The 27,064-nt window shown below is 38.9% G+C and overlaps 1 protein-coding gene across 1 annotated transcript; it reads left to right on the top strand.

The window, feature by feature from the left end:
* Positions 1 to 5,852: 5,852 nt before the first annotated feature.
* Positions 5,853 to 13,475, top strand: G6PC2 (glucose-6-phosphatase catalytic subunit 2). The gene is made up of 5 exons (XM_072811041.1): positions 5,853 to 6,097; positions 6,667 to 6,776; positions 8,851 to 8,965; positions 11,235 to 11,350; positions 12,132 to 13,475. The coding sequence occupies exons 1-5, from the start codon at positions 5,880 to 5,882 to the stop codon at positions 12,641 to 12,643; spliced, it is 1,071 nt and encodes a 356-aa protein (XP_072667142.1). The 5' UTR covers positions 5,853 to 5,879; the 3' UTR covers positions 12,644 to 13,475.
* The last annotated feature ends 13,589 nt before the right edge of the window (positions 13,476 to 27,064 follow it).

Genomic DNA, 27,064 nt, shown 5'->3' with positions numbered 1-27,064 from the left:
ACATAGGAAAAGTATTGGAGAGCATCCCTACCCAAGCTATGACAATTCTGGTAGCAGATGGCAAACTGAGGAGGACTAAGGAAACGCTTAAAAAGAAGTTTCTCACAGGGAACAAAAATCATAAAATATGTGTAAGTGCTGTAGAGCTAGGAGTGACTAGTTCACAAATATGATGGGTCAAGTAAACGTTGTTTTCATTCCTCTCATTCATTTCATTTTTAAAAATTTACATTAACTGCTTTTTACATTTAATTTAGTTTTATAGTTATGTAAAATATTTGCATGGTTTCAAAGTCAAATCTTAGAAAATAAGTATATTTAAAGAAGTCTAGCTTTTCCCATTCTCTCCAGTCCATCCTCTTCTTTCCTTTTTAGAGAACTTTTAAAAATTGTTTATTCTTCTATTCTCTTTAAACATAAGCAGATGTGTACATACCTTACTTTTTTCTTTTTAAAGATTTTATTTATTTATTCATGAGACACACAGAGAGAGAGGCAGAGACATAGGCAGAGGGAGAAGCAGGCTCCATGCAGGGAGCTCGATGTGGGACTCGATTCCAGGACTCCGGGATCACGCCCTGAGCCAAAGACAGATGCCCAACCACTGAGCCACCCAGGTTCCCATATGTTACTTTTTTCTTAAACATTATATATAATTTTCTCCATCTTAAAAAAGCATTGTTGACCCAGTCACTTTATAACATCTTTGTGGAAAAAATGCATTTGAGTTTAGACTCACAGAGCTCACAAACTTTTTAAAAGCCTCTTAATAGAAGTTAGCACTCTCCTTAAGTTTTGTTTAATAATTAATTCATTCATTTAAGAGACATGTATTGAATAACTAGGAAAGGCTCAGGTGCAGGTCCAGGTTTTGCGAGAAATAAAGCTCTTCTAATATTGGACCCTCTCTTTAATAAAAAAGAATATAAAACGATTAATATGCTGTACAACTCCCAGCAGCTCCCAGCAATAACCTTCCAGGGCAGGGGCCTGTGCAAGCTTCCTGGGAAATCAGCCCCTGCATGGGCTTGTGCTGGAGTCTATGCTAGTGGCTGGCACACAAAGCAAACATGATCCCTTATTTTATGGAGCTTGCACTATGGTTCAGGAAAGAGAGATTAAATACATAAGCTCAAATCAAATCCTCACTTAAAAATTATAATTAAATCCCTGGTATGGGCTGAATTTGATCCCCCCAAATTTGTATACTTGTATATTGAAGTCCTAATCCCCAGTACCTCAAAGTGGGACTATTTGGAGAGAGGATCTTTTAAGAGTTAATTAAGTCAAAATGAGGTCATTAGGATGGGACCTAATCCAATATGACTGGCAGACATCCCAACAGAAGGATGACCATGTGAAGACCCAGAAAGAAGATGGCATCTACAAGCCAAGGAGAGAGGTTTCAGAAGAAGCTATTCTTGCTGACATCTTGGACTTGCAGCCTCCAGAATTGTGAGAAAATAAATTTCTCACAGTGTGTCAGTCCTAGCAGACTAATATAATGCCTTAAAACAAGAGTCTTTGAGAGAAATCATTGTCAGGGGAATGGCAAAGATGCTGGTTAGAGACTGCATCTCTAAGGAAGTGCATATAAACTGAGAAAAGACTAAAAATGATGAATTGTAGGGAATAAATGACTTAGTAGATCCTGTGAAAAGGCAAAAGAAATCAAGGTGCTTTTACTTCAGTTAATTATACCACGGTCTGTAGAACGAGGTAGTCCTCAGGAGACAGTCGGTCTCTCTAAATTAACTACCTAAGATGAAAAACTAATGTGCAGCTAAATTTATCATAGTCCACAGACTCTGAAGGATTGAATGAGCATGAAGTTGAATTATTAATTGTAAGACAAAATGTATTTGGTATCACTCACACTCTGGTTTAGGAACATTTCTGAAGAAAATGAATCTGATGAAATATGTAGCTTAAACACTTCTCAGAAACAGAATAAAGAGAAGTAATGTCCTTCCTCATGGCTCATTGAAGAGATGATGGAAAGTATAGAACCTGAATATGCAAAACAAAAAAGCCGGAAGCACCGACTCTGATTAGTCAGGGCTAATGCCTCATACAGAGTGTGCATACCTCACTAAATTCATTTATCTTTGGTAAGCAAGTCGATGCTCTCTTTTTCACTCAATGAATAATAAGAATTAAAGGATAGACAAGGGATTCCCTTATTTCTTGGTGAGATGCCACATCGACTGCTTCTGACACGTACATATTCAATTCGTTTTGTGAGAGACTGAATATCCAAATGGACAATGGCCAAACCGAATATGACAACAGAATTTTGATGCAAAACCTCTGAAATAATTTGCCCAGAATGGTCAGGATTTGGTAAATGACTGTCAGCTTCCCAATTTTTTTTTTTTTTTGCCCCAGCCTCCTACTCAGGATCAACCAGAGAATGCTAAATATGCTCCCCAAGCTAATCACATAAAATGTGCTGCTTCTAGTTAACTCATCTCCAGCTTGCTTGTGCTCTAATCAGAGCTTACGTGAGGCCTCCCTTATTTCCACTCTACAGTAAAGCTTTTCTACTCCCCGCCTGCTTCTGAATCTTTATCAGATGCAAGTGGATGGTAGCTGACTCTTGCCATAGCAAACTGAGAATAAATAGCCTCTGTTTGTTCTCATTTGAGTGGCTTTCATTATTTGCATATTTGTTCCCAGAGAAGAAGATGTCTGCTGGGTGGCAAGGCTGTCACAAAGGATGGGAATCAGAGTCAGCTTTAAGCTCTGAGGTGTCCATCTTGGTGCTACCTGATTCTTCTTTCAGAGAAGATGTAGAGACTGGGAAGGTAACAGTAACCACGGAATCCTCATGACCAAAGTGGCCCTGCTGTCCAATGATGGGATAAGCCATCCAAGAGAAGTTCAGGTGGTGATTATATCTATGAAGTTCTTCTAGCGCTCTGGCAGCTGGCCAGATGTGCTTCTGTGTCAACCGATTTTCTCTCAGGCCTACGCAGAAAAGCTTCAGAGTAAGAACGATGCTACAGGTGAATTGGAGGTCTGGGTGGTTGAAAACATTAGAAATAAACTGGTCATAGCATGAACTTCTGTCTGTTTTGCCACTGTTTAGAATCTCACCAATGTTGGCTTTGAACAAACTGGACACAGCCTAGATTGGTCTGGACATAAAATTTTGTTTCCAAATGGGGCCTCTACACTAAAGAAATGACCTGGGCCTGGATGATTCACATTTTTCCATCACTACAACAAGGATTACTGAACTACTGTGCAGTGAAAATTGGATAATAGAGTATTTTTAAAGGCAAATAACTGGAAGAGTATGAATGCAAGGCATACTCAAGCACAACAGAAATTTTCAGCACATTTGATTTTATCCCAACACATATATCACTCAGGTCAGACTAAACACTAGGGGGAGAACCAGGGGTGTAATTCTGGGCCACCTGGGGGAAGAGCAAAACTCTCCACCTGGGGAGAGCCAGGACTGGCTGACGTCTTCTGGTTCTCCACCTACTGAAATGGTAAGAATAATAAAAGAGATTAGTAAGTCTCTCACTGTGGACAGGGATTAATATTCATTTCCTGGTAGCCATTGAAAGTCACTTTCTGGGGGTACCTGTTGGCTCAGTTGGTTAAGCATCTGACTTCAGCTCAGGTCATGATCTCTGGGTCCTGGGATGGAGAGCCCTGCCTCAGCACTCTCAGCAGGGTGTCTGCTTCTCCCTCTCCTCTCCTCTCCTCTCCTCTCCTCCCCTCCCCACCCCTCCCCTCCCCTCCCCTCTCCTCTCATCTCCTCTCCCTCTCCCTCTCCTCTCCTCTCCTCTCCTCTCCTCCCCACCCCTCCCCTCCCCTCTCCTCTCCTCTCCTCTCCTCTCCTCTCCTCTCCTCTCCTCTCCTCTCCCTCTCCTCTCCTCTCCTCTCCTCTCCTCTCCTCTCCTCTCCTCTCCTCTCCTCTCCTCTCCTCTCCCTCTGTCTCTCTTCCTCCTGCTCATGCTCTCTCTCTCTCATGCAAATAAATAACATAAAAAAATAAAGTCACTTTCTGAAAAATGACCTGGTGCCACTTGCAATCCCACTCTACTGTTAAACCAGAATTCCCATCCATAGAAACCAGGCTGTTTTTTAGCCTCCTTCCAGATGAGCAAACTTGATGAGGGAGATTACCATCAGCACTCCCTGCTTTAGGACGCATGCATTTCAGTTGTCACCATTGCTTCACCTCTTCTGGGCCACAATACCAAGTGTGCATACAACTGTTACCAGCTTCACAAATTTCTCATTAGATTAGGCTTTTCTTTCATTCTAGAGAGATTCTCTGAAGTCTTGAGAAGATAATCAGTCGGTGTAAAAACTGAACTTCACCGGAAAATGCAGTTATATACAATAATTTACATATTCAATGTCATTGAAGTTTCTTTAAAGGTTGACTTTGGGCAGAGTTGAAAGGAGAAGAGATAATGTATCAATTTCTTTATAGTAATGATTCTCAACCCTGGCTGCACATTGGAATCACTTGGCAAATATTTTTTAAATTACCAATGCTTGGGGCCCATCACCGGAAACTTAATTTGTCTGGAGTAGGACAAAGATTCAGCATTAAAAAAAAAAAATCCCAAAAGATTTTAATGGGCAGTCAAAGCATTTCCTCCAGGGGCGTCAACAGAGGCTGGGAAGGTAGACACTGGATCCTATGACGATGGCGCTGTGGAATGATGGGGCAGGACTCCAAGAGAAATCCAAGGTACCATTCATAGCCAGTGAAGAAGGTTCCCAGTGAGGAGGCTATGCTGCGAGAAGATAAGGACCTGAGTGGTAGGAGAGCAAACATGTGATCTACTTTCTCCCTCCGTCGCCTCTGGGTGGGGCTTCATTGCTTTGCAGGGACCCTGGAATCCTTGTAGACTTCGCCTTCTAACTCCAACATCTCACTGCTGACGAGGACCCCTGGGTCTCTCTGAGCTGCCCTTCTGTTTATTCCCAAATGACCTATTTGTTTGGGTTCTTCCCTTATACTTCTGCTGAATGCTCTGTTTTCAACAAACCATTTTCCTGATTGGTGAAAGGCCCTTTACAGTTGATTTTTATCTTCCTGCCACATGAGTGATTCCCTGGTGTTCTCAGTTTTATTCTCTTGTCCATAAAAAGATGACTCATTCCTAACACAGTTCTATTACCCAAGTGACCTCTGTGTCCACGTTCTTGCCCGATGGTCAAAAAACAATAGATTTCCTTGCAGATTTCATATATTTCATGTATTTCCTTCCCTGCCCTGTATATATCATATTCTCTCCACTAATAAAGAAATATCAAAATATTTTTATTTAAAAGTTTGTTAAAAAAAATAAAAAAAATAAAAGTCTGCATTCTGGAAATAACCTGTCATATCACATAAATTTTTCATGTCCAGATGTTTACTCATCCATTTTTCTCAAAGACCCAATAAAAATAGTCAAAGAGCCACAGTCTATTTTAAATTAAAATGCATGGCTTTAAGGGCTATTTGACATGCAGTAATTATTTGCGTAGTCTTATAGCCAAGCATAGAAATTGCCAGTGTCTCTGCCCTTGAAGGAAATGAACTGTGCAAAAAATTTCAAGCAAACACGATCCAACTGTGCACATAAAAGGGAGGTTGCATAAGAAATTCATTGTGTCTCTATCTAAATTTCCCCTCGACTTGCCACAGTTCAGCATGTATTTCACCTCTTTGGCACCAATTAAAATCATCAACAGATGAGCTTTTCGGCAGAGGAGGGGTGACATGCCCTCTCACAGATGGTCAGAGTCACAGGTTGCAGTAATGGCTGGACCCGCCTTGAGGGTAGTGTATAAAAGCAGTGGGACTCAGAGCACTTCAGCTCCAAGTGCTCTATGGTTAGCATTGCCCCTCTTTTGAGATGGATTTCCTTCATAGGAATGGAGTGCTCGCTATTCAGCATTTGCAGAAGGACTACCGAGCTTACTACAATTTTCTAAATTTTATGTCCAATGTTGGCGATCCCCGGAATATCTTTTCTATTTATTTTCCACTTTGGTTTCAACTTAATCAGACAATTGGAACCAAGATGATATGGGTAGCAGTCATTGGGGACTGGTTCAATCTTATTTTTAAATGGTAAGCCTTCTGTTTGTTTTATTTTTCATAAAGCTTATTCTTAAATTTGTAGCTTTGGCTTAATGATCACATTTCAGACGTGTGTAGTTTTACTTGGAAAATCTTTCAAACATGTCAGTTAACTTGAAACACCTATTCATAAATAGAACTTACAGAAAGCATAGGAATGTATATTTTATCTGACTTGTAAGTAAATTCTAAACGCTATAACACATATGCTGTGAATCAACAAGAAGTTAGTTAAATGAGCGGCACCATAATGAATGGATTGGTAACTCCAGGGACCACTTAGATATTCCCAGTCTAAGGATCCAAAGCACCTACGGAAGTTTCCCTACAAGGAAAAAAGTCTCTGTTTTTATTGGGAACCAGGATGCCGAAATTCCAAAGGACTGTGTCATCTTCTATAATAAGAGACAGACCAGAACCCAAACCAAAGTCTCTTAATCATGAGTTTTCCCCATTAATCCTCTGCTTGAGTCATTTTCATAGGAGAGATAGCTAGGCTCCGGCTATGCACTATTTGTGTGTTTAAGTATGTATGCATATTTATATTTCTTTAAATACAGGATATTGTTTGGTCATCGGCCTTACTGGTGGGTCCAAGAAACTCAGATTTACCCAAATCACTCAAGTCCATGCCTTGAACAGTTCCCCACTACATGTGAAACTGGTCCAGGTAAGCAATTATAGCAGCCTCGTGTTACTAAAGATACTCCAACAGAGAATCATTATGTATGATTATTACCTAATTACTATATGATATTATATAGGGCATTAGAGAAAATGTCATGGGTGAGGATGCTGAAAGTTCACAATCATAAAAATTGCTAATGAAAAGGAAAGAAGTTTTATGAACAGTCCTTTTGTTCTTTGTAAAAGGGTAAGTTGGCTACTTTCCAAATGATTTTATATTTTGCATTTATTTCTTGGAAGAATGTAATGGTTTGATTCTAAAAACAAACAAAAAACAGGTAGCTAGAAGAAATTCCGAAAGAATTATATTGAAATCCTAGAAATGTTGATTTATCTGTTGCTGAGCAACTTTCAAAGTTGTTATGGATCTTTTTGAGAATCTCATGAATGAGGTAAGGACTTCCTCGTTTTATTATTGCCAATAGAGATTATTTCTAATCTTAGAATTTTTTCTTTCAAACTTCTTTTTCCTTTTGTGTATATGGCATATAAGCAGACTTCTTGGTCCTCTTCCTTTTATAAGTAATATTCTGTATGAGTATAAACCCTTTACTATGAAAACTGACTTTAAGATTATGAAAAGATTTTAAATTATATATGTACATAAAGGACAATTACATGTTATTTTAATTTATTAGAATGTGTGTACCTTACCACAGTTTGTTACATAGCAAAAATTCTTGCCATTTGACATTTTCAGGAAACTAACACCTGGATATAGTGAATGTGTAGTTTCTAATGAGTTCTCTGAATATATTTCTTTCTTGCTCCCATAAAAGTATTCATCCATCTGTTATATTATTTATCATGGTGTACTATAATTAATTTTTTACATATACATGGCTCCTCCAATAGACTGCGCATTCCATCAGGACAGGGATGGTGTGTATTTTATCTTTTTGAAACCAATGTGGGATGGATGGGTGGATGGATTGGGTGGACGGATGGATCGGTAACCTTTGATACAATTGAAATGCTACTTTGGTTTATCCTAGAATGTTCTACCTCATAAGATATTTTCTGGAAAAGAGAGAGGGAGAGAGATTGTATTCTACATTCGCTCTAAAGATTTACAACTCATGTAAGCATATAATAGGCTCTGAAAAATACTATGTAAGATGTATCTTTGAAAGAACTAGATCTATAAGAAACAGATTGTCTTTGTTTATTTTTTTTTAAAGATTTATTTATTTATTCATTCAGAGAGAGCGACGAGAGAGGCAGAGACACAGGCAGAGGGAGAAGCAGGCTCCATGCAGGGAGCCCGATGTGGGGCTCGATCCTGGGTCTCCAGGATCACACCCCGGGCTGCAGGCGGCGCTAAACCGCTGCGCCACCAGGGCTACCCCAATTGTCTTTGTTTAATGTAATGTTTTTCAAAAAGAGATTGGTGTTTAATCTGAATAAACTTCTACTTGGTACAAACTTGTGGCGAACATCAGAGTAAATGATTAAAAAAAACAAAAAAAATCAAGCAGCATGGGAAAGCATGGAAGTAGAAAGGGTTCCAGGCTTCTGTTACAATTAATGCCCTTTACAGCTTCCCTTGTCTATTTAATGACAAGACCCCTTTGCAGCGGCCAGCCACAAGGTAGGCACAGAGGAAGCTGCTAGTACATAGCAGTCCTTTGTAAATCGATTGGTAAGCAGAACTTAGTAATGATGTCAGATGTTTGAATTTTCAGCCCAAGCAAAATAAACTGATACAGGATCCAATGCAAGTACTTTCTCATAAATTAAAAACAATTTGGTGTGAAAAATATAGAAGGAGGTGGCATATTTTGGTGCAATAGCCTAAGTTTTTAATTAGCCTTGAACATTGTGATTCCTGGAACTTGATGAACTTGAAAAATCTGAAAAAATTTTTTCTTGAAATAGTGTTTTGAGCCCCAATTTGACTTTATTTCTTTTATTTCTATTTCTAAACATTACATTTAGACTGTGAGGTGTTTTTTTTTCTGAGTTATTTGTAACTTTCAAGGCTAATATGCTATTCAATTCTGATACGGATACTTTATTAACCACCTTTCAAATGGATCAGCACTTTGTTGTTGCAGGAAGTCCATCTGGCCATGCAATGGGCTCATCGTGTGTCTGGTATGTCATGGTGACAGCTGCCCTGAGCCACACTGTCAGTCGGATGGATAAGTCACTTACCACTTATCTGCACAGGTCAGCTTTGCTCTAGGTTCTGTACCACTGGAATGTGAATTCAGAAAGTATTGAATACAGAAAAGCTTTTTAAAAAATTTACTTTGGTATATTTTTAGTTGTTGAAATGTGCTTATTCTATTCTATCAGAGCCAAAATAGCAAAATGAATAGCAAGTTAACATTTTCCTTTAAGATAATTTCCTCATTAGCTCAGAGCTATTGCCACATTATAACATTGGAAATGTTTAATTGATAAATGAGTTGCTGGAAGTGCCTTTAGGTTTCCATAATACAATAATCACTTTGGTATCTCATAAATAAGCCATCTAAAATTATATCAGCACATATTTTTACATGCTCAATCTCTTGCTTTAAGATTCACAAGAAGTTTTAGAAATCAACATTGCCCTTAAATGTATCAATTTAGAAAAATTATGTGTTCTTCTTTGAATGGCCAGTGTTTTTGACATCAGTAACATATATGCTAGATTTAAAGACTATACAACCTTTTTAATTAAAATATTTTTAAAGGCAAACTTAAACTTGAACATTAGTAAATGTAGTGTTAGTAGTAGAATCATAATGTTGAGAAAGACCTAGAACTTTAATATAAGATTATTCATAATTCTTATAGGAATTGGGATGTTTCCTTCTCTTTTCTCCTGAAATACTTAACTATTATTAAAACAATCCTGAGCACTACTTTAATCATACATTATTAGGCTACTGAGATAAGATTTGTCAATTAATTGATTAAAAAATACTATAACATATATCATTATACAGAAGTTTTTCTAAAATAAAAAATTTCCAAGAACTATCACATATTCCACTTTTTAGAGTAGTACTGGACAATATAAGAAACCAACCACCAAAGAAATTTGGGTATTTTCAAGGTTTATTCTAATAAGATGGCAACTTGTACACCCTAATGTGTTGTTATCCAACCCCAAACAACAAGTAAAAAGTTTTATTTTTATTTATTTTATTTTTTTTAATGATTGATTGATTGATTGATTGATTGATTTATTTGAAACACAGAGAGAAAGAGAGGCAGAGACACAGGCAGAGAGAGAAGCAAGCTCCATGCAGGGAGCCTGATGTGGGATTCAATCCCGGGTCTCCAGGATCACGCCCTGGGCTGAAGGCGGCACTAAACCGCTGAGCCACCCGGGCTACCCAGTAAAAAGTTTTAATTGAAAGAAATTAACATTTTCTATCCACGGACAAGTTTTCAAAAAAGAATCTAAACAAGCTTCACCTTTTTCTCTGTAGTTCATTTCTTCCTCAAATTTCCAGACCTTGAAAAAAATTTGTTTCTTTTGAAAAGAACTCTAAAATTCCCTTAGATTTTTGCAGCTGCAACATTTCCTTTGTCCATCGATATTTATTGAGTGCCTACTCCTTATCTTCTTAATATTATCAAATCCCTATTTATTCTTCTTCCCTGTGGATAACTTCTGCTTACTTCCCCTTAGAAAATCTCATCTCTATTTCTTAGTTTTTTAAGAACCAATTTGGTTCAATTGTGTCAGGAACAAACATTCACAGCAGAACCCCAAGGATTCCTATGACTGAATATTGCTAATTCTTTATCAAAATAATGAGCTTGGACTTTAATATTTTTGTAAGCTTTTTGCACACTGCTGCCTCTAATCCAAAGTATACAATGTCTAAATCAATTCCCTTGTCTCTTATTTTCTATATGTCAAAAAACAAAGAGTCAGGACTCTTGCGAGTCTGTGAAATTAAACCTAAAGGAAAAAAAAACCCAATGAAGATTTTACTTTGATGAAATGCTCATGTGATTTTCATCAGAGTGGTAGATGCCTCTCCAGGGAGTTTTCTCCAGACCAAAAAAAAAAAAAAAATGTTGAGATGATAAAGAGGAAGCACACACAACAGAAAATAAAAATATACGTATATGATCCATACTAGGTCATTCTGGATATTAGTAATTCCTCCAAATTTGAATTGCCCATACTCCATTAAAATAATTATCAGGATGTCAAATTGGCTTCCTTTTATAGCTCTTACTAAAATCTCAGGGTATTGCACTGGTTAAGCTTAATGCATTGCTAAATGTAGAAACCTCCATTAAAGTTTTTCAAATCCTATGGAGCACATGGAAACATTTTTTGGGGAAAAAGACTCTAAAATCATAACGTTATGTCATAGTTAGATGGATTCCTCTGAGAAAGATCATCTGGTGTCACCCCCCCCCCCTTAATTTTATGAGTGATAGAATTTCTTTGCTTTTCACGCTTATATCTATTCTTCCATCGTAGACTGACCTGGTCATTTCTTTGGAGTCTTTTTTGGTTGATTCAAATCAGTGTCTGCATCTCCAGAGTATTCATAGCAACACATTTTCCTCATCAAGTTATTCTTGGAGTATTTGGTGGTAAATATGATCACTTACCTTTAGTTGTATCATTGGAAAGCTTTAGTGTTATTTGTTTTATGTCATCAGATTCTCCCCGGTAGTCAGTACCCCAGTCTCAGGTAACTGTGTCAAGCCACTAGTACCAAATGGCACCCTGGGAGCATAAGTGGTTCAACACACTGCTCGAATCCTCCATGTACACAATGGCACAGTCTCATTCGATGGCATAAATACAAAACCTCTCAGTGAGATGGGGTTTCTCTGAAGTGTGGCTAGAGCCAAGTCCAGCTCCCAAGCTATCAGCTCAGACAGTCTGCTTATGTCTTGGTTTGGGGGACTTCATAACAGCCCTCCGGCCGCACACTACGCCATTTCATCCATACACCTGAAGTGATTATCACATGACCACGGACTTTACTTAGCTGAAGAAGGGTTCACCATGATTGAGTTTTCACGATTCAGCCCCACATACCTTTTCAAAGGCTCTTTAGTTAATTGGCTATTGGCCATTGAAATATTCATTGTGAGCACCTAGATCAGTGCTCTGCCTATAAAGTGTTTGTCACCCAGTGCCACAGACTCCTGACAGATTCACTTGTGCTAGCATGGATGGTGAAAAGACCATGGGACAAGTATTTTAGTTATTGTGTAGGAAAAGAGCTTTGGAAAAGAAGTAGAACCTAGATGTCTGAAGCCTTTTATCATGCACACGATGGTAAATTCTTTAATACAGAGAGGAATGATTCCTGAGGGGCTGAAGGGCACATGGTCATCTTCAGTGTCTTTTTTTAATCCCCAGGCATGCTTGTGGCAGAGGCCTTTGAACACACTCCAGGCATCCAAACAGCCAGCCTGAGCACGTATCTGAAGACCAACCTCTTCCTCTTTCTGTTTGCACTGGGCTTTTATCTGCTCCTCAGACTGCTTGACATTGACCTGCTGTGGTCTGTGCCCATAGCCAAGAAATGGTGTGCCAACCCTGACTGGATCCACATTGACACCACACCTTTTGCTGGACTCGTGAGAAATCTTGGGGTGCTCTTTGGCTTGGGCTTTGCAATCAACTCAGAGATGTTCCTTAGGAGCTGCCGAGGAGAAAATGGCTACAAGCTGAGTTTCCGGCTACTCTGTGCAGGGGCCTCATTGATGACGCTGCAGCTCTACCATTTCATCAAGATCCCTACTCATGCAGAGCATTTATTTTATGTCCTGTCTTTCTGTAAAAGTGCATCCATCCCACTGACTGTGGTTGCTCTGATTCCCTACTGTATTCATATGTTAATGAAACCAAGTGAAAAGAAGATTAATTAGAGCTGTGCAGGGGGTTAGTGCTCTGTGGTCCCAGCAGGACATTCCTCCTCCATCCTCCAGCAGAGCCACAGAGCAGGGGCAGATGGGAGGCTTCCAGAGGTCACAAAATTGTGGCCACAGGCTCCATCCCACCATATCTATGTTTAGTTTGGCCTTCACCATGGTGTCCTGCCCCACCCCCATTTTAAATTAGTTGCCAACATTTGAAAACTAGAATACTTGTCATAAAAATCTGAATTTCTGCATTTTCTTGACAAATCTGACAATATGGTACCTTAGGGCCTACTTTCCCACCTGGAAACAATCTACCATTGCTCACCGATTGTCCCCAGTAAGAAGCAGCATTCTCCATTTTCTCACAGTCCCAACAGGAGCCTCAGTATCAGTTACTTTCACCATAGGAAGGTCAGGCCACTTATGGATCCCGTGGGCAGTTTAGTGGGATCCCCAGTCAAATCCAATCCCATCAGTTTTCAGAGAAGGAAAGGGAGTTCATTGGGCTATGAAAGAACTCGCTTTTGTCACACCATTGTCAGAACAGGAATTAGAACCCAGGTTTTCTGATGTGCATTTCCATTACACTGCTTTGTTTCTTCATTTTTAAGAAGTAAAAATCTGTTAAGAGTGAATGCTTCTGTGATGATTGTCATGTAAATCCGCTGCTTTTCTAGAAATGTCATTCAAATCCCACATCCTGTTTTACTTAGACCGTGCAGGGTGTTGATGGGGCCAGCAAGCCTCTAGATATGGCTACATATCCAGGGGAAATAGGTCAGGTTATTGTCTGGACTTGAACCTCTGCTTAACTCTTGATTTCTGTTTTACAGTAATGCTTTCCAATATTTAAATAAATGCTGCTGAAGATGCTCTGCTTAGAACATTATTTACCAGTCTTTCAAAGCCAAGGAAATCAAGTGCTTTCCTCAAGGTCATGCTCCAACTCAAGAAAACCATTAATTGGGTTAATCTCTGATGAAAATCTGTAGCTCTACCTTAAGAAATTATTATTGAAAGAATATTAATATTATACTAAGAATTTCTCACCAAGGTTTTTTTTTTTCTTTTCTTTTTTTCCTCATTGGATCTGGCAATTCTGGACTTTAAGTTGATAATTATGTCATTTCAATCAAGTACATTTTGAGTCAGATTTTGCTATACATCTTAGTTACGTAGGGTCCACCACAAAGTTTTATGTAACTCTTCTCAAGAATATCAATACATGAATTGTTTTAGGTGATGATATATTAAACCCTCCATAAATACTTATGAAAACATAACACTTGAAGCAAGTACTATTTGGCAAAATATTAGCTGATAACAAAATCCCTAAAAATCAAACTATTGTTTCCTTTCTAAATGTATTTATAGAGCATATGCTGTTGCTTTTATAAAACACACGTAACAGCTTTGTTTTAAAGGTAATTAAAACCTTTCAGTGGTCAGGTGATTCCTTAAGCAAGAAGCTGAGGGATAACAGATTATCTTAAGAATGAAATTTGTCTTGTGTTGATGGGACATTTGGGGGAAAGGAGAAAAGAACGGTTCTTGAGCTGGTGACTCTTGGTCATTGGTTCAAGGCCTCCTGCCCCAGTGTTGTCCTCAGGAGTTCACTTCAATCTTTTCACACTTTATGATGCATTTGTCTCATCTCATGCTCCTCTGCACCTGTCAGAGAACTCATTGCTGTCTAGGATCCCTTCGTCAAAATTTTATTTGAGATTGATAATGTTAGTTTAGAGGAATCCTCCATCTCAATATAGTCTCAGACTGCTGTCACCAAGCGTGAGAAAACTGGAGCATTAAGAGCCAGGGACCTCTGCTCCAATGCTCACTCCATCAGACATCCCTCCTCGGTTCCAAGAGAGAAGTTCTCTTCGGCCACCCATAGTAAGCGCTATCTTTCAGGTGACATGTAGTCCTTGGAAGGCAAATAGGATGGGATGTGAGTTCATTTTCTATAATTAATTCCCAACAATTCCGCCCCTATCTGCCATAAAGCCTGAAAGTCCCCAAGTGATGAGATTTCCCTTTTTACTCTAGTTGAAGTTTCCTGGAGGGATCCATATGGTGGCAAATTGCTTTTGCAATGGAAACTGCTTAGGCAGCAAGAGGAACAGCTTCTCACAGCCTTGGAGAAAATGCCTCCCTTTAATAATGATGGAAAAGACTCTTCTGCTTCCAATTTATTTGCTAAATGTAAGTGGAATTGAGCTCATTTGACTCACTGTTAATATATCCATACATTCAAAATGTCTACACATATATTTGGGAGAAAAATGTCAATATCATGAGCTTTCAGAATGAGAAAATCAAGACAAGTGACTTGAAAAGCTGTCCAATCAAAAGTACATTTGAATAGAAAAGCAAAGTAATTTATTATTGTCAAAACTAGCTCTCAAGATGAGCGTTGAATCCCTTTCCTCCAACAACCTATTGATTGGACATCTGCCTTTTAGGTTAAATTGGTGCCTTCTCTAGACCTACTTCAGTATAACAGAAGGGAGATTTAAAAAATATATTAAGATGCCCTTGAAAGTTATATCTCTAAATGCTTTATATTTATTCATAATCAGTAAATAAATTCAAGATCAAATTGGTACACGCATATATAAAAAAAACCTTCATGTAAGAGAAAGTCAAAGACTTGGTTTTATTTTTTTTATTTTTTTATTTTTTTTTATTTTTTTTAATTTTTTTTAAGACTTGGTTTTAAAATGTGTTTCACTTCTTAAGTATTATAAAACCATACATTCTAGCACTCTTCAGCGAACTTTTGACAAAGATAGAAATGTTCTATATCTGTGATGTCTAATATGATGGCCACTAGTCACATGTGGCTCTTGGACTGTTGAAATGCAGCTAATGCAGTTGAGGAACTGCATTTTAAAGTTTTTTTTAAAATTATTTATTTATTTATGATAGACATAGAGAGAGAGAGAGAGAGGCAGAGGAGGAGGGAGGAGCAGGCTCCATGCCGGGAGCCCGACGCAGGACTCGATTCTGGGACTCCAGGATCGCGCCCTGGGCCAAAAGCAGGCGCCAAACCGCTGAGCCACCCAGGGATCCCCTGCATTTTAAAGTTTTATATTACTTTTAATTAATTTGAATTTAAATAGTCATGTATGTCTGGTGGCTACTGAATTGGGCAGCACAGATCAAGTCTCATAGTGCTCTTCCCTGAAAAAAAAAGGTATTTTTTATAGTGTTACCTGTACCATGATCCTGTGTGAGACAACATGAATGGTATTAACTGCTTTATTTTACATGAAGAAAGTGAAGCATCAGTGATTTGCTCATATAACATGGACAAGGTATGTTTACCCCAGCCCAGAGATCTTTTATTTTTTTAAGATTTTATTTATTTATTTATTCATGAGAGACACACAGAGAGAGGCAGAGACACAGGCAGAGGGAGAAGCAGGTCCCATGCAGGGAGCCTGATGTGGGACTCGATCCCAGGACTCCAGGATCACGACCTGAGCCGAAGGTGGATGCTCAACCACTGAGCCACCTAGGTGTCCTGGCCAGAAATCTTTAATTAACCCCCAGATGTTATTTTCCAGATGAAAAAAATAAGTTACTGTTAACAAAGTCTAAGACATGTATGATGATGGGAAAATCCCATTGTGAACTTTACCCATTAAAAAAAAAAGTCGGGACACCTGGGTGGCTCAGTGGTTGAGTGTCTTCCTTCTGCCCCAGGTGTGATCCTTGAGTCCCAGGATCGAGTCCCGCATCAGGCTTCTTGCATGGAGCCTGCTTCTCCCTCTGCCTGTGTCTCTGCCTCTCTCTCTCTCTCTCTCTCTCTCTGGGTCTATCATGAATAAATAAATAAAATCTTTAAAAAAAAAAAGCTTTAAAAAGATAAATAAATAAAATTTAAAAATCAACTTTGTGTGGTAACTGACCCTAAACATTTCTAGGGCTGGAAGGACTGACATGTGGCTAAAGAAAGTAAAGAGCAGACTCTGCTGCATTTCCCAGGGAGACCCCCTGCAGATCTAAGACACTCTCTCTGTGCAGCGTCCTTTGCTCTCACTCTGTCCTGCAAACTCTAGCCACCCTGTTTTCCCTGGACTCTCAGCTCTCTGTGGCCCCAAATCTGGGGGTCTAGCTAGGTTCCCTCTCCCTACACTGTGTCCTGGAACCCTCTCAGGGCCACAAAGTTAGGAAGAGTTTTACCCAATATTCATGACCACAGTCTAGAAGTTTGGATGACTTTCTGACCAAGTTTTCCTGCTTATCTGGGTCTACCTCACTTGTATGCTGGACACCAGCACTCCCATGTGTATTCAGGAACTGTTAGAAAAAAGATCCCTAGTGTCCAGTTGCACCTGTGGATTTTGCCTAGTTGAATGACTGTCCTGGCCACTCTGGAAATTGCAAACCAGTTTTCTCGATGAATACGTGGACCTCAGTGCTGCCAAGAAACCAAGGTGACGTTTTAAATTTTTCCTCTTCCCTCACCTTTAATGCTTTCTGATAGTGATTTCACACTGAAGTCATGTGGTACCACTTGTTAATTAAAAAAAAAAGGCTTCTTTTTTTTTTTTTCTTAGAAAGAAGTGTTGACAGCAGGAGAGGTCTACAAGAAGCAACGATTCTGGAAACTTCTGTCAAGTGACAGCAATTGATGGGAAAATTTGAGGAGTTAGAAGTGCTTCACGTTAGCTGTGCAAAGGACAAGTGCAGTCTGTCAAATTGGAGGCTGGTTTGGTGTGGAGCACTAATTACTGTCTTTGCTGGTCTTTGATGGAGATCACAGTAATGACTTGGGAGGAATTACATCTCATTTCTTTTGGCAGCAGAGAAGTGATTGCTCTCAAGGAGGGAGAAAATTCAAAGATTGAGGTTATAAAGGTTAGCGCTAAGCCGATTAATTATTTTCTGTTTTGAATTTTTAAATATCTTAGATTTTTTTCTTTTATTCTAACATTTCACCATATGATACTGAAAAGGAATCTGTCTTCAGCTCAAGAATCGTGACATTTCCCCAAAGATCACTATGTTCCGAAGAAGCTGCCAGGACAGGGGAAGGTAATGAGCAAAGGGTGGCAGCTGTGGTCCTGTGGGGTGGGGTTTGGGGCCCAGATCAGGGCCCACCAAGAGGAGTGTTCATTCAGGCAGCATCTTGGCCCGTTTCCAAGGCTGGCTCAGGTGAGAGCAGAAACCATTTCCCCGGGACAATCTGCATACTCTGCGGGAGCAGCAGGCCATATGTGTGCCTGGGAAAGAAAGCCAGAACTCATTAAGATGAAGAGCTTCTTTCCTTGGCTAGCTGTCACCTGCCCTTGCACATCAGTTGGGCCAATCACGCTCTAACTTCTCTTCCAAGAACTGACTTTTCCCTGGATTCGCTCTGTGTCTTATGAACAGTAGTGGCCAGATTGTCATCCTTGCTCACACATACTGCCATTAATGGGAAGGTTTTCTAAAGGTGCATTTACATATCATTGCCTTTCCTAGATACCAGCCTTGCCCTCAAGCTCAATAATTCCACGTTTAAAGCACCTGGTTCTTGAGATTTCTTTTCCTATGGAATCATTCCAAATTCCACCTTTTTTTTATAAACATTTTTTTTGAATGAAAGAAATGATAGACGTGTTGCTATCTTTCTATATGAAGGTTGCATTGACTTAACAAAGAGAAAGTTAAGTATTCCTGTCTGCATTTTTGAGATGTTATTGTGCATCTTATTCTCTTAGTGACGAAATATTGATGCCCTGCTTATTCTGGCCAATCAAGAGGCAGTGTCACGCATCCCTGTGTGGATCCCAAAAGGTGTCAGAACACAGTGGGGTAGGTGCTAGCAAATTCTAAGACAGATATAGATGTTTGAAAGACTTTTAGGAATTTGGCCACAAGCTCCTTGGATTAGAGTCATGGGACCTATGTTCTAGTCTAGTCTAGTGGGTCTCCGCATCTAACCACTCTGATGCTGGGAGGCCAGTTAACGTTGGAGGCCTCGGTTCAGTAATTTCTCAAGTGAGAGGCTTAAAATAGGCTTAGAATGGATGGTTCATGCATTCCAGCTCTGACATTCTGCAATCCTGAGGGTCCCATTCAATCAAATAGGAAGAAGAGCCGGAGCATATTAAGTTTTACTCAGATGCAATGAAAAAGGCTGTAAATTTTTTTAAATACTCCATTTTTAATTTGCTACTTTAATAAACAATTTTAGATTCATGTAATACATTTTGATCTTTAAAACATTCTATTCCAATTAGAATCCGATTTTTATAGCCATGAAAAGAGATCCATGGAGACATGAAATAATTTAACTGATGTCACTGGGCAAAATTAACATGAGACTACTCAGACTTCCCACATACCTATCTTACAAAAGACATCCTATAATTAAATTACCAGCTCCATTTCCCCTTCTTTAACATCCTAATGAGGAAATTTTTCTTGCAGGTAGAGATCCTAAGGGGATCTAACACGTAATAATAATAACAGGCTGAGTGAGAAGATGGGAAGGAGAAGGGAAGTTTGCTTTGTGGCAGAGGGATGGGCAGTGCTTAACAACTGTGCTGTGTGAAGAAAGTGGCTAGAAGCTTGAAATAGTATTTTAGTAGGTTTGTTGTGGATTAGTTATGGATCTCCCAAAGATGTAATGACAAAATTTAGTTTTTAACTCGTTATGGCTGTTGAATGTACTTCTTGAATGTGACACAATTCCAACACCAAGTTATATGGTGCCAAGATTTCTGATGTTAAATGAAAAATTAGAGATACTATTCCAAATACCTCCTAAGATCTTCTCAAGCTCAAAGAGGACCCCTTCTGTCCGTGTTTATACTTTCTCTTGAATCCTCTTGCATACCCACCTGACAAATACTTATTAAGTGCCATTATGTGCCGGAGATGCAAGGGTAAGTTCAACATAGAACTTTCCCTGTGAGAGATCTTCAGGTTCTAGGTTTGCCTGTTGTAGCTCTGGGTGGACACCAGGGATGTCACTGGGCTGTGGACTTGGAAGAATTGGGTTGAGACTATATCTAGCTATAGATTATATGGTAACATTATTCCACATCTCTTCCGACCTACCCTGTTTCAGATTCATCCTTTTATTCAATCACTTTCTTTTTGAGTCTGGCTATATTTTGCCAGTAGCATCCAGATCATTCCGTGACTAACAACAATTTAATCATGTGAGAGGACAAGAAAGCATGGCCACAAAACAGCAAGTCTCTAAGTGAAAGTCTGCTTCACTAGAAGCATAATAAAGCAGAGTATCTGGAATCTTCTCAGAAACCCCTGGAATGAGCTGCAAGGAATTCCATCCAGTGATATCTCCTCTTCATTGCAGTGACACTGAAAAAAGACTGTGATTAATTCTTTCTTTCAAGTGATATTTTTGGAATACCTCTAGATATCAAGGTCATATTTTGAAGTTATTTAAGCACATGTTACTATTTCAACATCACATCACTTGTACTCACATTTCAATATTTTTATTAACAGAGGTATAGCTATCTATTAAGATTGTGTCCATCCATCGTTAACAGCAACATATACAACTACACAAAATACTTCAGTGGTTGAAACAAATGAGAAGTGTCTTCTTCACATGTGGCAGACTGGCTAGAGGTGGGTAGGCTGGAGCAGCTGCTCAAGGATGTCCAGGAATCAGGATCAGTCTGTCTTCTTGCTCTGCCATCCATAGTGTTTGGCTTCTGACCAGATGACCCCAGCATGCCTGCTGTGCCTCCAGGAGAGAAGAAATGAGGAAAGAAAACAGCTTTTCTTCAACCCAGGCTTTATTCTGGAAACAGCCTCCAAAGAGACTTGAGCTTGTATTTCACTAATCATACCAGTATCATCTGGCCTCTCCTAGCATCAAGAGAGTCTGGAAAGGTAGAGACTAGTTTCCAACCTCTGTAACAGAGGCAAGCAGGGGAAAGGGATGTAGAATCGGGTGTCAAGTAAGCCAGCCTACGATACTCACCATAGCAACTTCTCACATATTTAACAGTTAGTGCAACTTACAGCTGCATTCCTTATCTTGCAGCCTGCTAACTGGTTTCATAATAACATACAAAAATTATGAGAGCAAAAGACTTTCTCAATTATAAAATGCTTTGTGAATGTTATCACGGGGTAGATTTAAATGATTGATTGAATTTTCACCTTCCAAGAAATTTTATTAAAAAAACATTGCTCATCTCTTATTTTGAATCCGTACTTGGTATATTAGAAATACGTACTCTCGACAAATAAATTCAGCATAGTTTCTTTCTTTCCTGTAATCATTTGTAATGACTTGTTCTTGGTCACCTTGAGTGAACATTTCCCTTCCTATCTCCAGCCAATCTCTTATTCTTGAATTTATCTTTTTGTATCTGAGAGTTGGAGCTGTACCTGAATCATACAAAGGAGAGAACTGCCAATTCACCAGCCATGCATTCTTTTCCCTTTTTCTACTGCACATTCTGTCTTGGTGCTGATTTATCGGGTTGAGTAGTTGCATCCAGACAGCTACATGCCAATCTCGTGTACTCTGATTACTCATTATGAGCCTTAGGATACCAGACAACTCACTAATGAGCACATTATAATGCTGGCCAGTGCTAATTAGATGATAATCATGTGCACTGCTTTATTTACAGTCTATCCATTTAAATTAATTGGGCATTTAATTGAACACAGTGTGAAAGAAATTGGAATTGAATTTTAAAGTTTATTTAAGTTATTTTCACCTCCCATCTCTTATAGGCAGGTGAGATTATTCACTCAATCTAGAAATTTAGAGCAAATACAAATGGACTAAATGCTTATTTTATAATGATACGCACGCATATGTAAATTTATCTCAAAATCTGTTTGGAAACAGCAGCCAAATTTGAAACTTTTTTATCTCCACCAACATACTTATGTGACCTGATTACAGAGAGATTCTGCATACATAAGAGATATTTATAATTCCAGACCTTAGTTGGAAATATTAGGTGGGATCCTAAACTAACCTGATGGGAATGTTCTGGTATTTTCTTAAAATAGGAAATTTACATTTAATTCATGAATAAATATGTGGCAAATTATACCTAATTATGATCCCATGTATTTTCCTCTTTCAGGACACAATATCAAAATATCCCAGGGTATACATTTTTAAATAAGTGTATAATTGCCAAAAACTGTATGCATGAATGCATTACTAAATTCAAAGTGTCCTTTCATGGAAATAGTTTCCTAAGAGCATATGTAGAGTAGACTCAGAGTGACTATATGAAAGTGTTTCTAGACAAAATGATTTAAAGGTCTATTCTACTTTTTTCTCAAATAATAGCATATCTGGTTTGCGGTCATCTCTCACGCGATTTTGAGATGTATCAAATGACTCAGGATCTCTTCTCTAAATAAGTTGGAAACATGCTGCTCCAATTATTTATAAGAATTGTTTATAGGAAAAAATCATAATAGGTTTTTATAAATTAGACAAAAACTTGTCTTGAGAAGAGAACTCAAGGAGATTAGATCAAATGACATTTTTTGCAGTTATTTTGTGTCATTTTTTTTTAAGTAGAGATGATCCTCTTCTACTTTAATCATTCATAATTACCTTTTGGTTCACAGATCACCTTAAACATATGGTGAGTGTAAAGAATGCTTTAACAAAGACATCTATCTCTGAATACACAGACCAAAGTTTCTATGAAATTCCAGGAAGTTCCCGTAACCCTTGCCCTCCACCCTTTCTGATGCATATGCACAGTTCCACCTTGAGTTGTTCAGTAGGATTGGTATCAACATAATGGTCAGTATCCAATAATGGAAGATAGCATGAAAATCCATGAATGAGTCCTGAAAGAAGGCTTAATGTAGATTTGGAGGGTCCTCTTTCAACGTTTGGTGGAGTGAGCAGGTGGGGACACGGTAAGAGAAGAACTGTAGGGTGGCTTACCTTGGGTGTCTCCATCAGTGTTCATCAGTCACTGACGCTCCAGAATATTTTCATGAGATGCTTACGGTCTTCCATAGGTGTCCACCAATGGCCAGAGTGGTGTTGATTGCAGAAGACAATTAAATGGGGGCAAAACCCCTAACCCTTTGAGGAAAAAATAGTGTTCTAATGAGAAGAGTTTGAGTCGTTCCATGACAACCCTGCGTCAAAGGGACATAATCCAAAGGTGCAGATTTATGAGAGCAGGTCAGTCCCTCCACCTCTCCTTCTAGGGTATCCCTTCCTGCTTTTCTATTCCACTGATTATATCCCCATCAAGCATTCCCGCTCTTAGTGAATCTTTCCCAACACGCAGACACATACTAGATATCCCACTAACAACCTGCAACAATAAAAATAACAGCAAAGTGATCTAGACTCCAAAACAAAATACCTTGACTAGAACTTTCCTCTAGCTTGCCCCCAGTATCTTTTCATTCACAACCAAACTTGTGTGAGGAATAACAAGAAGTCTAAATTTCCACATTTTACCTTTGCACTTTCCATTCACCCCTAAATCTACAGCAATTTACCTTGTATTCATATAAGTAACACCGAAACCAATCATGGCAAAGTCACCAAGTCTTCAGTTCACCTATTTTACCCTTTTTTATGTAATTTCTCAATTGGGTAGGTCTACGATGCCATTCCATTACATATTGAGAGAACTGTGGCTTTAAATTTCAGGAAACTCAAGTCCAGAAGAAGTCATTTATAAGGAAAATGTATTAGCTCACATAAATTTGCCACGCCCCTTAATAAAGTGTCCTGGTATATATGGAGTCTCCACAGTTGATTAACCATCAGCTCATACAACAAGGGCACTGTTGCTCTCCATGCTCAGTTTTAGCATGCTCAGACTCTATGCCCAGCAAGTCTTGGGTGCGTACGTGTGCATGTGTGCGGCAAGAACAAAACCACACACGCCAACGTCCCCCATTGCAGGGAGACCGCTTCTTCCCATGCATCTTCCTCTGAGGCCCCAATCATCTTTTCCAGACATCCTGAAGCAGCCCTATCCTAACACAGCTCACAAAGCCACCTATATAAACAACGCAAAATCATAGGCAGGTAGATCCCCATTTTCCTAGGGATTCTGATATAGAAGGACCCTACTAGGTCCTATAAACGCCTAAGTCTTACTGGGAAACAGAGCATGGAGGTGAACCTGGCCTCATCAGAATTTTCTGGGTCCATGTAGAACAAGGATGGGCCAAACTCTGCCTGCAAGCTGGGAGGAGATGTGGCTTGTCGGGCAGACCATCACTCGTGCCTGCGGGACACTTTTTACTAGATTTTCTGCTTGCCCTTCCAACGTCGTGTTGGCAGAGCCGCTCAGTAGGATTGGTATCAACATAATGGTCAGTGTTAGTGCCCGCTCACTTCCCTTCTCCCTCACCCCTGCCGCGTGTCTCCCAACTGCACGCTCTGCACTCTGACATGTGTCTTCCCACCGCAGATAGACCACCTGCGTGTGCAGCAACATGCACGTCGGCAGAGGAGGCGGCGCCCGTGCAGAGCTCCCCTCCTCCAACACCCGTGCACGGACACCTGCGCACCGGAGGGAGGCACCTGGGGGCTCAGTGGTTTAGCGCCACCTGCAGCCCAGGGCATGACCCCGGGACTCTCTCTCTCTCTCTCTGTCTCTATGAATAAATAAATAAAACTAAAAAAAAAAATGATGTAAACAATCTTAAACATTCCGATAAGGGCCAATGTAACTCTCTTCCTAACTCTGACATCAGAATGTTTGATTTTACCAGATTCTATCATGATATGATGCTTGTTAGTCCAAATGAGTCATGATCTTTAATCTAGCAAGTTTTACAAAGTTTCTGAGTATAGTATAAGAACATGTTCCAAGGGAGAAGCTGGACTCATGTTTTTATAAGACTCAAATCACATAGGGACAATGGAGGCTCAGACCAGGAAATACATGAAACTGGATATTCTATCCCTGTCTTTCCAATATAGTAGCTTCTAGTCACAGGTAGCTTCTAGAACTTGACAAGTGGCTAGTCAGAGCTATGCTGTAAGTATAAATACACACCAGATTTTGAATATTTAATATGATAAAAGAAACTATCTTATTAATAATTCTTATATTGATTATATGTGATAATGTTTTGTATATATTGGGTTAAATGAAACATATTAGTAACATTGATTTCACCTGTTTCTTTCTACTTTAATGTGACTAGAAAATTTAAAATTACAGATGTATTTGTATTTGTGACTCATATTTTTATTGGAAGACACTGCTCTAACATGGGGCTATGTTGTCTTGCTCCATGGGGCTCACAAATTGTTGACTACTTGTATACATCTAAAATGATCATTCCACCAAGATGTATTGAGCCATCACCATACACCAAGTACTAAGTAATGCACTGGGGATATTAGGAACTACATAGTGCCTGTCTTCAAGGACCATAGACATTTAGTATGTGCAGGGAGCTCTGGCCACTTAGAGGATGAATGGCCGGAAATAAAGGCTATCAAAATTTTGGTAGATATCCTTCCAGGTATACCTTTGCACATATAGGTACATATAAACACAGACATCGATACACATAACAGATTGGTAAGGTGTGAGGTGTGTGTGTGTGTAAAGAGGAGAGAGAAAGAGGTAGACAGATGGCATCATACCCCTATAATGATTAGAAACTCACTTCTACACAACATATAATGGACAACATTCCGCAAAAACAATACACATAGGTCAATATCATTTTATTGGCTTCATGGTAAACATGGTAAACATCACTGTATATATGTGTCTCAACTAATTTTACCTTTTCTACCTCTTTTTTTTGAACTTTTAGATTGTTTCCAAGTAATTCTGAGTAACGCAGAAAGAGACAACCATGCTCACTTTTGTGATTAGAAATTTAAAATAAACTATGAGAAATGGAATTCCTGGTGAATCTATTTCTGGACTCTCTTATCCTGTTATGTGGCTTTCAAATCCATTTTTGGTATCTACTGTTTTAATTATTGTGCCCCTGTGCTACATTTTTCTCCTTTTGTTTTAACTGTATTTTTAAATTAAAGATATACATGCGCATAAATCTTTATGCTGTTTCTTTTGGTATTTACTTTCATCTTTTGAAAAAATTGTAATTTTTTTCTAGCTTTATTAAAATATAATTGACATGTAAGATTATGTTTACCTTCCTCTCTTAAAGTAATATGTTTTATTGGTATTTGTTTAAATTTTTAACTGTTTAATTTCTACCAGGAAATATGAGGAATACACCCATATCCTATCCCCATGCAAATCTTCTCCACGTCTTCTCTCCCTTTCCATAACCTGTCTCTAATTTGGGTTGAGATCAGCATTCAGCATTAACATTGACATGGCTTTGCAAATAACATTCTCAGTGGGTCGTGCAGTGTAATATGAATATATTTCCTTTCATGTATAAGCTTTCTTTCACTCCAGAGCTAATAGCTAATAATCCTCTCTCTCTTTCTCTGTCTCTCTTCGTATCTGTTTGTCTTTCTGTATATGCATCGCTAATTCACCAGAAAACTCTGGCAGGGGGAATGTTACACAGTCTAGCAGCATCATGTTTTTCCTAAAGACATCCGTCATGGAACCTGAGTTCCTTGTTTCAGTCTGGGCTGGCCACTCACTCTCTCTAGCAGACCAGTTATCCTGGGATTTTTCCTCCTAATCATCCTGGACATTCCCATCACCTCATTCTTGAGTTACATCACCTGTTTCCTAGGTCCCATATCTTCCTCTCTCTTCATTTACTTTTGTTTTAGGAAAACCCTCCTGTGGCTTCCTGAGAAAAGATGTATGGGGAGGGAAAGTTTTGAAACCTTACATGATTGAGAGTTTCTTTAGACTTCTCTCATTCTTCAGAATAGTTTTCTGGATATGGAATAGTTTTCTGGATATGGAATAATTTTCCCTAGAATTTTGAAGGCAAATGTTTACATCTTCTGACTTTTAGTGTTACTGTCAAGAGATCCTATGTCATTATGATTCTTTATTATATGTACCATGTTCCCCCCTCTCCTGGAAAATTTGAGTATCTTCTTTGGCCAGTTTTCTAAAATTGTATAGTAGTGTGCCCACGGAGGATCTTTACTTATTTATTATATTCAATACTTGTTGAATCCTTTCAGGTTGAAAATTCATATCCTTTAGTTATAGGAACTATCTTTGGACTCTTTAATAATCTACTCCCCTCTAATCTTTCTGGAACAGCAATTAGCTAATTATTATACCTCCTAGGTTGTTCCTCTAAAATTTCTCTTTTTCTTTTTTTTCTACTTTTTGGCTCTATATTTTTGTCCTACCTTCAGGGAAATTTCCCCAACTTTATCTTCTAATCCTTCTTTTTTTTTTTCTCCTGTAAACTTTTTTATTATTCGGGGCTATGGGATTAGTTTGATCATAGCATGAATCCATCCTGAAAACATTAGAAATTACAGAAAGACTTGAGATAAGTGTCAGACAG

Source organism: Canis lupus, chromosome 34, assembly GCF_048164855.1.
Source record: "Canis lupus baileyi chromosome 34, mCanLup2.hap1, whole genome shotgun sequence".
Lineage (NCBI taxonomy): Eukaryota > Metazoa > Chordata > Mammalia > Carnivora > Canidae > Canis > Canis lupus.
Note: the sequence above shows the minus strand (reverse complement) of the source record. Positions and strands in the feature narration are given on the sequence as shown.

Bases quoted from the DNA above. Each gene is read 5' to 3' on its own strand.
- G6PC2 (XM_072811041.1), top strand. From the start codon at position 5,880: ATGGATTTCCTTCATAGGAATGGAGTGCTCGCTATTCAGCATTTGCAG. The intron at 8,966-11,234 runs GTCAGCTTTGCT...CTTCCATCGTAG, and splicing joins CTTACCACTTATCTGCACAG to ACTGACCTGGTCATTTCTTT. The intron at 11,351-12,131 runs GTAAATATGATC...TTTAATCCCCAG, and splicing joins TATTCTTGGAGTATTTGGTG to GCATGCTTGTGGCAGAGGCC.